At 45.5% G+C, this 14477-nt stretch overlaps 1 protein-coding gene across 1 annotated transcript; it reads left to right on the forward strand.

Moving 5' to 3' along the window:
* The first annotated feature begins 1743 nt into the window (after positions 1 to 1743).
* On the forward strand, positions 1744 to 14208 carry LOC144135029 (putative chitinase 10). The gene is made up of 3 exons (XM_077667800.1): positions 1744 to 1813; positions 9805 to 9915; positions 14053 to 14208. Exons 1-3 carry the CDS (start codon positions 1799 to 1801, stop codon positions 14191 to 14193), a joined length of 267 nt encoding a protein of 88 aa, XP_077523926.1. The 5' UTR covers positions 1744 to 1798; the 3' UTR covers positions 14194 to 14208.
* Positions 14209 to 14477: the final 269 nt, after the last annotated feature.

The following is a 14477-nucleotide window of genomic DNA, read 5'->3' on the forward strand; positions in this document are numbered from 1 at the left end:
CCTAGTTCCACTAAATTAGATTTAGGTCCACCAGCGCTGCGTGCTATTAATGCGCATTGTTTATCACCTACCTGTCACGTGACTTTGTGACTTGATCGCTACCTTTCTGATGTACCAGGTGTTTCAGAGAAGCTGATCGGGGGTTTTGGATGGAGAGAGAACCTTTTTTCGGCGCGATATTGCCAGCGTTGGCGGACTCCAGAAAACAGACGAATCATGTAAACTGCTTAAGTGCTTAACTAAATTCTAATTGTTACCTTCTAACTTTTGTCGAGAGGCACCTGATTGCAAATAGGGGTATGCAGCGGACCGTTAGGAATAGCCGTATCAGTTTTTAGAATTTCGAAAACGAGATTACCCTCGCCGCTGTGGCTGAAGCAAATTTGGTTATATCGTGCCAAAATGTGCTCTCGGAAAGCATGTGGGCAACGCAGCTCCTCCAGTGCATGTAACTAGACGAAAAAGAGAAATTTTGTCGCAAGATAGAGCCGACAGTAATTGCGTTTTCGAAACGCTAAAAACTGATATCGCTAGTACTAACGGTGGGCTCCAAGTTCCTACTTGCAATCAGGTGCCTCTCGGTAGGAGTGAAAAAGTTAAAAAGTCTATTATCCGTCGACGGGTGCGTTTTGGCGTCCGAGTGATCTCCCCCGTCCTTTCCTCTTTCTCTCCTTTTCTATTTTGCTTTGCGTCTTTCTCTTCTCTCTTATTTATTTTATTACGGCCGACCGCAGGTGAGGTGCTTATTTGGTAGACAAGTCTTCATGGCCGGTGCCAATCTTTTCCTCCCGTCTCAATTTATTTTTGAAGAGCAATATCACGTTGCTTCTTTTAAGCCGGGATGCACTAATAGACAATATACCGCTACAATACAAACCTCGCTAGTGGTGCACACACGCGCCCTAACTATATTACCCAGCACCTGGCAAGCCTTGGGCATGCGAGTAGCTAGTAGGGTCTTCTCTCGAACTCCTTCCTGCCTGGAACGGCTTGTCGGTGACAATTTTTATGATCGACTTCTGACAGCTGAACTAGGTGTTATGCGCAACACTTATTCTGAAATAATTATTCAGCAACGAAATAGTTTCCTGAAATTGACAATGTACTGTGAGCATCAGACGGCTTTTTTAATATTCTCAAAATCAAGGGGAAAATTACATCAATGCCTGTGTGAAAGACGTAGGCCATCGCGGCAGGCAGTAAGGTAATGAACTCAATGAGCGTGGAAGCTTTAATTCCAAATAAATGTCTTTGCCGCACTTGACGCCTGTGGGGTGTTGCTAGTCCATACAAAACAATCGTGGACAAAGACATGTTTAAGCAAGAAACCGCAGATGAACGCAATTTTTCGGTATAAAGTAAGATGTCACTATAACAATGAATATATCCGCAGATCAACCGACGCCAGTGCTGTATTTTTTGTAATAATGTTTTTGCTGTGGTCAAAAGCATTCCCTATTGGTTTTTATGGCGGACTTAACCACTGCCTTAATATGTGCCAGACAGTTTCTTACAAATTTTCAATTTTCAAAAATTGGTCCGACAACGTTGGACATGCCAACTTATAGTCTTATAATGAATGTCGTCAGCTTCACTTAGCTCTGTGCGCCCCAATTTTCTCGCCCAAATTCTCACTCTCCAGGCCAGTATCATAGACGAAGTGAAGAAACAGCTCCTGGACGTTGCGAGACACGGACGATACGCGATGCTGTCATTCGCCATGTACGCAAGGACGTACCGCATGAAGGCGTCATGGAGGAAATTGTCGGTCCGCGAGACTTCCGAGACCAGCCTTAACATGGACTACGCGGCGGTGAGTCAGCCTTTGTTTTATATTGAATTTGTAGTTATCGTCATTATCCTTATTAAGCCCACTGCAGGGCAAAGGCCTCTCCCATGTCTCTCCAATTAACCCTGTCCTTTTCCAGCTGCATCCACCTTTTACCTGCTAAACTTACTTTCTCTTGGAATCAGTGTGCTCCCCTTAAGGACCAGCGGTTATCCTGCCTTCGCATTACATGCCTTTCCCAAGCCCATTTATTCCTCTTGATTTCGACTAGGATGTCAATAACCCTAGTTTGCTGCCTCACCCACTCTGCCCGCTTCGGGTCTCTTAACGTTACACCTATCATTTTTCTTTCCATGGCTCGCTGCGTTGTCCTTAACGTAAGCAGAACTCTTTTCGTTAGCCTCCACGTTTCTGCCCAGTAGGTGAGTACCTGTAAGATACAGCCGTTGGGCACTTTTCTCTTGAGGAAAATATGTAAACTGCCATTCATGATGTCAGAGAACCTGCCAAATGCGTTTCGCCCCATTCTTATCCTTCTAGTTATTTCCCTCTCATGATCCGGATCGGCGGTCAATACCTGCCCTAAGTAGACATATTCCTTTACCACTTCTAGGCCTTGGCTGCCAATTGTGAACTGCTGTTCTCTTGGTAGACTGTTGAACATTACCTTGGTTTTTTGCATGTTAATTTTTAGACCCACGGTTCTGCTCTGCCTGTCTAACTCATTGATCGTGATTTGCAGTTCACCTCTTGAGTGACTAAGGAAGGCAATGTCATCAGCGAATCGCAGATTATTTAGGTATTCTCCATTTACTCTTATTCCCAACTGTTCACAATTTAGGCCTCGGAATACCACCTGTCGACAGGCGGTGGATAGCATTGGCGAGATCGTGTCTCCTTGCCTCACGCCCTTCCTTATTGCTGACTTTATGGAGGACTATAGTAGCTGTGCAGTTGCTATATATATATCTTCCAGTATTTTGATATTAGGCTCTTCTACACCCTGACTACGCAATGCCTGTATGACTGCTGAGGTTTTCACTGAGTCGAGTGATTTCTCGTAATCTATGAAGGCTATAAATAAACGTTCGTTATATTCTGCTATTTCGTTATCACCTGTTTGATAGTGTGAACAGGATCTATTGTTGAATATCCTTTACGAAAGACAGTCTGTCAATTTGGTTAATTAAAGTCTAAAGTTGCCCTGACTCTATTAGCGATTACCTAAGTAAATACCTTGTAGGGAACAATACTAAGCCGATCCGCCTGTAATTTGTCATGTCTTCGGCGTCTCCTTTCTTATGAATTAAGATAATGTTTGCATTCTTCCAAGCTTCTGGTAAAGACGAGGTCATTGGGCATTGCGTAAACAGGGTGGCTAGTTTTTCTAGCACAATCTCCTTCCCACCCTTCAATAGATCTGCTGTTACCTGATCCTCTCCAGCTTCTTTTCCCCTTTCCATTGCTCCTAAGGCTGTCTTTACTTTTGTTAGTGGCGGGATGACGCATTACTGTGCGTTACGGTCTCCCTCATTCACGATCTGATTACATCGGCTACTGTAGAGATTTGTGTAGAACTCTTCGATTTCTATGTAGGCCGACGCGGACCACCGGAACTGGGACGCCGTACTCTTTTACGTCACCTTTACCTATAATACTGCGGTCCAGGAAACGACACCCTTCCCTCCATTTCGTTTAGTACATGGTCGCGATGCCACAACCATGCTGGATGCAGTGCGGCTGCCACCTAGCGCTACATCCTCTGTTATGGGTGCTGCCTAATTTGTTCCTTACGTTGAGGCCGCCCGCCAACTCGCTCGACAGCGCATCCGGCACCAGCAAGTTCACTACGCTCGGCGCTACAACCTCCGCCACCGAAATGTGCGTTACCTTCCCGGCGAACAACCCTTGGTGTGGAGCCCAATCCGCATGCAGGGACGCTCTGAGAAGCTTCTACGCAGATACTTTGGCCCCTACGAGGTGCTCCGCCAGCTCATTAAAGTAACCTACGAAGTTCTCCTTCTAGGCGGCCGACCTCCGAAGTTGTCCACGTCGCCCGGATGAAGCCGTATCACGCCCGCTAGCCCCTCGCGCCTGTATACATCACACGCTAGAGACGTGCGACTACCCTTGTGCTCCTGCCTCACATTGCTACCACACCGAGTCGGTGTCCTTCAGAGAGGGGGAGCAATGCCACACTACTAACTCCTCAAGTGGAGCCGTACCGCCGCTAAAGTGCATTTCCTGGCAGTTGGCAAGCATTGAGCCATGTCGGGGCTAGATGCTTTGTCGTCTTCATCTCTCGTGCTGCCTGCTGCTTTGCGCATCCCAACAACGTCTTGCGCGTATAAGTGACGCAAGTAAATCAGCCCTGGTTACGCTAACCGTTTCTCGGTGACACTATATATGTATATATATATATATATATATATATATATATAATACATAAGCAGACAAGGTAAAGGAAATGAGGGGGTCGTTTTCACAAACCTCTGAAGGGAGCCAACAGTCACCGAAACCAAGGTGCTTAGGGGAACGTGTAATTTTTTTAATGTGTTGTGCTTATCAGTGAGATAATACTTCGATTAGTCTATTGCTTAAAGAAAATGAAATATAAACAGCGGAAAAACAAGCAAGTCGCCGGTGGGATCCGAACCCACGACCTCTGAATATCGCGTCCGGTGCTCTACCAACTGGGCTACGGCGACGGCTGTCCAATCTGCTGCTTTCGTGGGTATTTATGTTTTGCGTGTTAGCGAACCTTGAGAGTGTTCACCAGCGCCACCCTCGGCCATAGCGGTGGACGTAGCACGTCCTGTAATACCGCGAGTGTTACATGGAACGTCATCCAACGGCGAGGCGGAAACAGTGCGGGAGCCCTCTTATGCCACCTATGACATGAAGACTGACAGGGCCGAGACCATTGTTAGGCTATTAGCAGACAAGGTAGATATATATATATATATATATATATATATATATATATATATATATATATATTTATGAAGGGGGCCAACAGTCACCGAAACCAAGGTGCATAGGGGAACATTAATTTTTTTTTTTTAAATGTGTTATGATTATGAGTGGGATAATAATACTTAGATTAATAAATTGCTTAAAGAAATTAACTTATAAAGCAGCAGAAAAAACAACCATGCCGCAGGTGGGATCCGAACCCACGACCTCCGAATATCGCGTCCGGTGCTCTTACCAACTGAGCTACGGCGACGGCTGTCCAATCTGCTGCTCTCGTGGGTATTTATGTTTACTAGGTGTAAGCGAGCCTTGAGAGTGTTCACCAGCGCCACCCTCGACCATAGCGGCGGACGTAGCACGTCCTGTAATACCGCGAGCGTGACGTAGAACGTGAACTAACGGTGAAGGCGGAAACTGTGCGAGAGCCCTCTTATGCTACCTATGGCATCAAGACTGCCAGAACCGAGACCCTCGTTAAGCTATTAGCAGACAAGTTAGAGGAAATGAGGGGCCCGTTTGACAAATTTATGAAGGGGGCCAACAGTCACCGAAACCAAGCTGCATAGGGGAACGTTAATTTTTTTTTTTAAATGTGTTATGATTATGACTGGGATAATAATACTTAGATTAATAAATTGCCTAAAGAAATTAACTTATAAAGCAGCAGAAAAAACAACCATGCCGCCGGTGGGATCCGAACCCACGACCTCCGAATATCGCGTCCTGTGCTCTTACCAACTGAGCTACGGCGACCGCTGTCCAATCTGCTGCTCTCGTGGGTATTTATGTTTACTAGGTGTAAGCGAGCCTTGAGAGTGTTCACTAGCGCCACCCTCGACCATATCGGCGGACGTAGCACGTCCTGTAATACCGGGAGCGTGACGTAGAACGTCAACTAACGGTGAAGGCGGAAACTGTGCCAGAGCCCTCTTATGCTACCTATGGCATCAAGACTGCCAGAACCGAGACCCTCGTTAAGCTATTAGCAGACAAGTTAGAGGAAATGAGGGGCCCGTTTGACAAATTTATGAAGGGGGCCAAGTCACCGAAACCAAGGTGCATAGGGGAACGTTAATTTTTTTTTTTAAATGTGTTATGATTATGAGTGGGATAATAATACTTAGATTAATAAATTGCTTAAAGAAATTAACTTATAAAGCAGCAGAAAAAACAACCATGCCGCCGATGGGATCCAAACCCACGACCTCCGAATATCGCGTCCGGTGCTCTTACCAACTGAGCTACGGCGACGGCTGTCCAATCTGCTGCTCTCGTGGGTATTTATGTTTACTAGGTGTAAGCGAGCCTTGAGAGTGTTCACCAGCGCCACCCTCGACCATAGCGGCGGACGTAGCACGTCCTGTAATACCGCGAGCGTGACGTAGAACGTCAACTAACGGTGAAGGCGGAAACTGTGCGAGAGCCCTCTTATGCTACCTATGGCATCAAGACTGCCAGAACCGAGGCCCTCGTTAAGCTATTAGCAGACAAGTTAAAGGAATTGAGGGGCCCGTTTGACAAATTTATGAAGGGGGCCAACAGTCACCGAAACCAAGGTGCATAGGGGAACGTTAATTTTTTTTATTTTTTTTAAATGTGTTTTGATTATGAGTGGGATAATAATACTTAGATTAATAAATTGCTTAAAGAAATTAACTTATAAAGCAGCAGAAAAAACAACCATGCCGCCGGTGGGATCCGAACCCACGACCTCCGAATATCGCGTCCGGTGCTCTTACCAACTGAGCTACGGCGACGGCTGTCCAATCTGCTGCTCTCGTGGGTATTTATGTACATAAATATTCGGAGGTCGTGGGTTCGGATCCCACCGGCGGCATGGTTGTTTTTTCTGCTGCTTTATAAGTTAATTTCTTTAAGCAATTTATTAATCTAAGTATTATTATCCCACTCATAATCATAACACATTTAAAAAAAAAAAATTAACGTTCCCCTATGCACCTTGGTTTCGGTGACTGTTGGCCCCCTTCATAAATATGTCAAACGGGCCCCTCATTTCCTTTAACTTGTCTGCTAATAGCTTAACGAGGGTCTCGGTTCTGGCAGTCTTGATGCCATAGGTAGCATAAGAGGGCTCTCGCACAGTTTCCGCCTTCACCGTTAGTTGACGTTCTACGTCACGCTCGCGGTATTACAGGACGTGCTACGTCCGCCGCTATGGTCGAGGGTGGCGCTGGTGAACACTCTCAAGGCTCGCTTACACCTAGTAAACATAAATACCCACGTGAGCAGCAGATTGGACAGCCGTCGCCGTAGCTCAGTTGGTAAGAGCACCGGACGCGATATTCGGAGGTCGTGGGTTCGGATCCCACCGCCGGCATGGTTGTTTTTTCTGCTGCTTTATAAGTTAATTTCTTTAAGCAATTTATTATTCTAAGTATTATTATCCCACTCATAATCATAACACATTTAAAAAAAAAAATTAACGTTCCCCTATGCACCTTGGTTTCGGTGACTGTTGGCCCCCTTCATAAATTTGTCAAACGGGCCCCTCATTTCCTTTAACTTGTCTGCTAATAGCTTAACGAGGGTCTCGGTTCTGGCAGTCTTGATGCCATAGGTAGCATAAGAGGGCTCTCGCACAGTTTCCGCCTTCACCGTTAGTTCACGTTCTACGTCACGCTCGCGGTATTACAGGACGTGCTACGTCCGCCGCTATGGTCGAGGGTGGCGCTGGTGAACACTCTCAAGGCTCGCTTACACCTAGTAAACATAAATACCCACGAGAGCAGCAGATTGGACAGCCGTCGCCGTAGCTCAGTTGGTAAGAGCACCGGACGCGATATTCGGAGGTCGTGGGTTCGGATCCCACCGGCGGCATGGTTGTTTTTTCTGCTGCTTTATAAGTTAATTTCTTTAAGCAATTTATTATTCTAAGTATTATTATCCCACTCATAATCATAACACATTTAAAAAAAAAAAATTAACGTTCCCCTATGCACCTTGGTTTCGGTGACTGTAGGCCCCCTTCATAAATTTGTCAAACGGGCCCCTCATTTCCTTTAACTTGTCTGCTAATAGCTTAACGAGGGTCTCGGTTCTGGCAGTCTTGATGCCATAGGTAGCATAAGAGGGCTCTCGCACAGTTTCCGCCTTCACCGTTAGTTCACGTTCTACGTCACGCTCGCGGTATTACAGGACGTGCTACGTCCGCCGCTATGGTCGAGGGTGGCGCTGGTGAACACTCTCAAGGCTCGCTTACACCTAGTAAACATAAATACCCACGTGAGCAGCAGATTGGACAGCCGTCGCCGTAGCTCAGTTGGTAAGAGCACCGGACGCGATATTCGGAGGTCGTGGGTTCGGATCCCACCGGCGGCATGGTTGTTTTTTCTGCTGCTTTATAAGTTAATTTCTTTAAGCAATTTATTATTCTAAGTATTATTATCCCACTCATAATCATAACACATTTAAAAAAAAAAATTAACGTTCCCCTATGCACCTTGGTTTCGGTGACTGTTGGCCCCCTTCATAAATTTGTCAAACGGGCCCCTCATTTCCTTTAACTTGTCTGCTAATAGCTTAACGAGGGTCTCGGTTCTGGCAGTCTTGATGCCATAGGTAGCATAAGAGGGCTCTCGCACAGTTTCCGCCTTCACCGTTAGTTCACGTTCTACGTCACGCTCGCGGTATTACAGGACGTGCTACGTCCGCCGCTATGGTCGAGGGTGGCGCTGGTGAACACTCTCAAGGCTCGCTTACACCTAGTAAACATAAATACCCACGAGAGCAGCAGATTGGACAGCCGTCGCCGTAGCTCAGTTGGTAAGAGCACCGGACGCGATATTCGGAGGTCGTGGGTTCGGATCCCACCGGCGGCATGGTTGTTTTTTCTGCTGCTTTATAAGTTAATTTCTTTAAGCAATTTATTAATCGAAGTATTATTATCCCACTCATAATCATAACACATTTAAAAAAAAAATTAACGTTCCCCTATGCACCTTGGTTTCGGTGACTGTTGGCCCCCTTCATAAATTTGTCAAACGGGCCCCTCATTTCCTATATGTACATATATATATATATATATATATATATATATATATATATATATATATATATATATATATATATATATATATATATATATATATATATATATATATAGCAGAAAAACAACCATGCCTCTGATGGGATCCGAACCCACGACCTCCATTTTACGGCCAGATAGTTATCTAGGTGGATAAGAAAAACGTTATTCGTTCGTATATGAACCTCAGTGCCCGCTTAAAGTAGGAGCGACTAAGGTCGATGGGCAGGGCTTTGGCGCCACAATGGACCTAACGTTGCCGAAACATGGCTGTTGCCAAAAGTGTGTTTGAGAAGGAGGTGAATGAAGATTCCAGTCAGCGGCCATCCACAGATGGATTGATTAGTGGTGGCCATTACTGTGTAAGCAGTACTAACATTACAATGCGAAAATGGAGTTTGTTCAACTTCGGAGAATGAAGCCTCCACCCTCCATAAACGTCATCCACCACCAAGTCCTCACCCGTTCACCATTCACAAGACCTCCACCCACTAAAGGCCACGCAGCTGCGAAAGAAAAATCATCTGCGAAACCGAATTCAAGGACGCACTGAGAAAGCCACCTGCTGGCCTGAAGCAATTATTACCCACCTCTAACTTATTCCCCCACGTTGTTAGCGAGGGGGCTGCCACCCAGCTCTCTCCTCCATACTCTAACTTCGTCCCGACCTCATCTCTACCCTTCATAAACACCACCCACCCACCTTACCATATTCGTCCACTTTAACCTTCCATAAAAATTATCCCCAAGCCTAATTGGTAATCGGCCCTGTATTGCAAATGGTTGTTTCCTTCTAATTATTTGTAGTACCGGCCTTTGCCAGTACATTTCCAATACTGGGCCAGTTGCCTGTGCTGCTTGGGAGGAGACGTGTGTGAAACCCTGACTCAGAGTAAAGGTAAAAAGCATCAAAGTCAACATCGAAGGAAAGTCTAATTACTTTCGAAGAATTGTCACCCGTGATGTCTGTATTGTTCTTGTTACTTCATTTTAGGTATGCAAGATGAAGGCAGAAAAGGACAGCTCTGACCACGGGACAATGTACGTCGCCGATCAGCAGAAGTTCCTCGCCCTTTTTGACTCGCCCAGCACGTTTAAAGCCAAGGTATGCCGCGTGTGACCTGCTTCGGGATTTCAGAAGAGCCGCGAACATCTCGGTTTAATCATATCGAGCACACAGTAGCTAGCTTTGATAGATGCGTTTCACAAGCCCTGTGCATGTGAGCACGTTTTATGCAGCGGTAATGTACCGTGCTCTTCACTGGGTCCCCGCGCCTTTTTAGGATTGAGGCAACATTAAGACATGACACTAATGAGCGGGTCAGACAAATCGACAGATTATAGGCCATCGAAGAGTCGAGGACAAAATTTGCTAGGACACATGATCTTCGAACGAAGCGGATAGCTGACAGACATGGCGCCTATGTGCATAAATTATTTTATAGCGACCTAGAGACTGCTTCTCCTGATAGCACGCTGGCTCCATTTCTTCAGCGCAGACGCCACCAGACGAGGCATCCTTAACCTCTCAAGCAAATAATGTAAGGCGTCAGCCACCGTGGTGGCTCAGTGGTTGTGGCGCTCGAAAGACGTGGGTTCGATCCCGGCTGCTGCGGTCGAAATATGAATGTCAGCGCATGTTAAAGAACCTCAGATGGCGGAAATTTCTGGAGCCCTTCATTACGGCGTCCCGCATAGCCGGAGTCGCTTTGGGGACCTTAATCCCCTATAAACCTAAAGCATACAAGACGTCGTCTTGAACATTATAAGCTGGGAAAAGAGCTTGCCTCTAGATCTGCAAGATTCATTCAGTATGATCCAGATGATTCTGGTCACAACCTGCAGAGTGGGCTATTGTCGAAATCTGAGGCTCTTAAGGGCTACGATATGCCAATGTCAGTAATAATCGTTCTCATTCCCAGCAGTCCGGCTGAACGTGGACGTCTTTTATCAGCCCTTAGAAGGACGATTTTCAATCTATACACAATGGAGTGCACCGTCCTCAGACGGGGAAGAGAAATATTTGTGTGATGTAATAGCACAGGTGTAGGGGTGGGAGCTATGAAATGAGCTTTAGGTTCGTAGAAGGCTCTTTTTTACCTATAGACCAAGTGCTCTTATTTAGTCAGAATTGTCGAAGTCGCACCACTCTGCTACTCCAGGCGAGCTTTCAGAAAGGCATGAAGGAACGCAAATTTTAGACCTGCAGCGGAAAGACATAAAGCGAATCTCCTACTTTCAACTCCCGCTAAAACACTTTTAAGCACATCATAGGACTCGTAGCTCTGCAACTAACACACTGCCCAAAACAGAGCCAAAGGGTCGACAGGACGAAAAAACATTTCAGTCATGCTTACGGACTTGAATTACATGAAACTAAGAGGTCTTCTAGGATAAAGCAGATATTTTCATCGGTCGGTGTTCTACAGGCGCGCTTTGTTTTTGAAAAGTTTTTCAAGTAAATTTATATAATTTGCCACACTGAAATCATTTAGGCGCCCTTACCAAATGTTTCGTTAGTTTGAATTGGAAGTTTTTCCAAGAAAGGTTCTTGCAAATAGAAATGTGCTGTCCTTGGTCATAGAACTGATTGTCGCCCTAAGGCCTGCTTTACCGCCATCTTTACTTTATTCATTTATTTTCGACGCACTGCAAACCACAGAGGATTTTTTACAGCAGTGCGTGAATAGACACTGAAAGTTAGATTTCTATTCCACGCTGCTGTTTAGAGCCAGAACATAAATACAGAGTAGCTTAACCTATGAATACGCAAACGCGGAAAATAGAATAGAAAGGTGACATCGATGTGGGAGAATTTTAATTTACTTGTGTGCATCTGCAGTGTCTGCCGAGTGCATTTAGGGTGCATTTTATTTGTACTTACGGAGTTAGAAAACTACAACCGGAATTTAGCAGGGAGGTGGTGGCGCTGTGAGATTCGATGTCGAGTGCATTGTGTAACGGCGCAAGAAAACGACACACACGAGAAGAAACAGACAGGACAACGCGCGGCTTCTTCTCGCCAGAGTCTTCGTTTTTAGAGCGAGAGCGCCACTTCACTAGCAAAGCCCGAGGTATGTGTGAAGCCTCAACCTTTGACATTTGATGCGGACCTTACGCAGCTGCTCCGTCAGCGCGTGGAATCGGCACCCCCCATCTCCTCACCGCTATAGATAGCTATATCGGCTGATTATAAAATCTTCCATGCGGTTGCCTCAAGTGCTTTGTCCTACCAGGTTTAACTACAGTAAACCTAACCATTTCTGTTTGGAGTGCGCTTGCACACTGCGTTCTACATCGAGTCGTCAGCTTATCGCCTCCCTGTGGGGATAAATGTGGGGCGAGATCGGCCTAGGAGAATAATAAAGAAAAATGGTCGGGTGCTACCTGCTGTCTAAACTGTCAACGTACTGCAATAACCTGTAGTGAAATATGAAAACCACCAATTCGATCCTGATGCGTGTCCGACAGATTAGCATGCGGGATTTTCGTTAGGAGTAAAGTATACGAGAAAACAATGCGTGTTCTCAGTGCCTATCTGACGCAGTGCGAAAAGTGCAAAGTGTGCCGCTGCGCTGTACAATGCGTGGCAAATGCACCTCCGTACTTCGCATTTGAGTCCTATAACTGCTTAGGAAATGGCGCAGTATCTGTCTCGTATATCGGCGGACACCTGAACCGCGCCGTAAAGGAAAGAATAAAAGAGGGAGTGAAAGAAGAAAGGAAGAAAGAGGGGCCGTAGTGGAGGGCTCTGGAATAATTTCGACAAGCTGGGGATCTTTGACGTACACTGACATCGCACAGCACACGGACGCCTTAGCGTTTTGCCAGCATAAAAACGCAGCCACCACGGTTGGGTTCGAACCCGGGTACTCTGGATCAGTAGCCGAGCGCGCTAACCACTGAGCCACCGCGGCGGGTAGAGAGAGTGAACACCGAACAGAAAAGCAGAAAAGAAGGCAACAAATGATACCCTTTGGTTTGAGTGCGCAGCACAAGCATCAAGACCGAACAGAAAAAGCTGCGTACTTAATGGTTTAACACGGCACCGGAAACCAAAGGGGCTCATTTATAGCCTTCTTTTCTGCTGCGGCGCTTAAAATTTGTTTTTGTGCATTTCGGTTCATTGTGTTTCTTTAGATTTCACATTAACCTTTGTACTACGCCCTGTTTGCGTCAAAAACTAATAATTATATAAACGTTCAAACTTAACTGCGCACGGCACACAATGCGTAGAGCACATAACAGGAGTCTCTTCCGAGTGACACGCAGAATACCAAGAGAAGTCCACCGTAGTCGACAGGTCTCAGTTTGCATGGAAAGGGCTCGAAATTTTAGAATAAGGTGGCCGTTCTTACTCTGTGAGGGTCAAATACACTAGCTGTGACTCTCTGTGGCCAAGCCAATTTTCTGCCATCAAAAATCAAGTCATTACTGACTTCAAGGGACCACTGCATTATTCATTATGTCAAAGTCATCTCTGTTCTTGCAGCGGATCCCGGGGTATCGTATACAAAACGTATCTATCACCATTGCTGACACTACAAAAACGTGCCTTGAAAACCATAGGATTACCTACTTCGTAAAGTTCTAACATTTTTTACGCAATGGAAATAATGTCGTTCTCTACCATACGCGACTACGAAATAGTTCTTATGGTTTATAATATTATAAATACCAAATAGCCCTTAGTACATTCAGTATTCCCGTGGGCAACACTAGACCAGCCAGTAATGGCAATTTAAATCTTCCAATCTGTTATAATGTATAAAGAGAAAGACGAATAGAATTTACAGGAGCTAACAATTGACACTCGTTGCCAATTGAAATAAAGTAAGCTAGGAACTTTTAAACTGACGTGCAAGAGACATTTTCTGGGTATCGAAGCAAGGCTACAAAATTAGTTTTTCTTCAATGTGTTCGTGACTGCTAACCTATATATTATTTTGTATTGGAGCGCTGACTATCATTGGTTATCGGTACAAATATCTGTGTATAAATTTAGTTCATGTCATTCAATAAAACTTCTTGATTGATTGATTGATAGAGTAGTTAACATGGTTTGCCTGTTTTCGAGGTCCGCCAACAATAGAATTAATATGCTGCAAAAAGCTTCCCTTTAGATCAAAAATCCTATATGAAAAATAGTCACCTTTACAGAAGCACCTCATATTTCAAAGAAATGACGCTGCCGTAGTTGTATTGGCTTTTAATCTGGTCCTCTGTCGGCACCTGTCCGCAGACTAAGGCGAGGCTCAACGTTATGCCGAAGAACTTCACCGGACTAGCTGTGTATAATGTGGAGATGGACGACTCCGAGGACGCCTGCGGAAAAGGAAGATTCCCTCGGCTTCGAGCTATCAAGCGGGCGCTCGCGGCTTGACCGCAGCTAAAGGAGGACCTGGAAAAGGGGTCCTGGAAAAGAAGTCCTAGTTTTTACGACACTTTCCATGTGTCAGTTTTGCCTGCATTTCTCCTCGACATTGCCAGAAAAATACGTAGGATAAATGGCGGATGCCATTTAAGTTTCACGAGCTTGAGCAGAACATTACTAGTCAGGAGATTGAAATGAAGGGCCTAAAACGCGTGGTGACTAATTTATAGAATTGGGATAACGTGAATATGACACGACTAGCTGACGTCCAAAAAATAAACGGTAAGTGATCC

This window comes from Amblyomma americanum, chromosome 5, assembly GCF_052857255.1.
Source record: "Amblyomma americanum isolate KBUSLIRL-KWMA chromosome 5, ASM5285725v1, whole genome shotgun sequence".
Lineage (NCBI taxonomy): Eukaryota > Metazoa > Arthropoda > Arachnida > Ixodida > Ixodidae > Amblyomma > Amblyomma americanum.

Coding starts and splice junctions, on each gene's coding strand:
- LOC144135029 (XM_077667800.1), top strand. Junction 9,916..14,052: donor CCAGCACGTTTAAAGCCAAG/GTATGCCGCGTG, acceptor ACCTGTCCGCAG/ACTAAGGCGAGGCTCAACGT.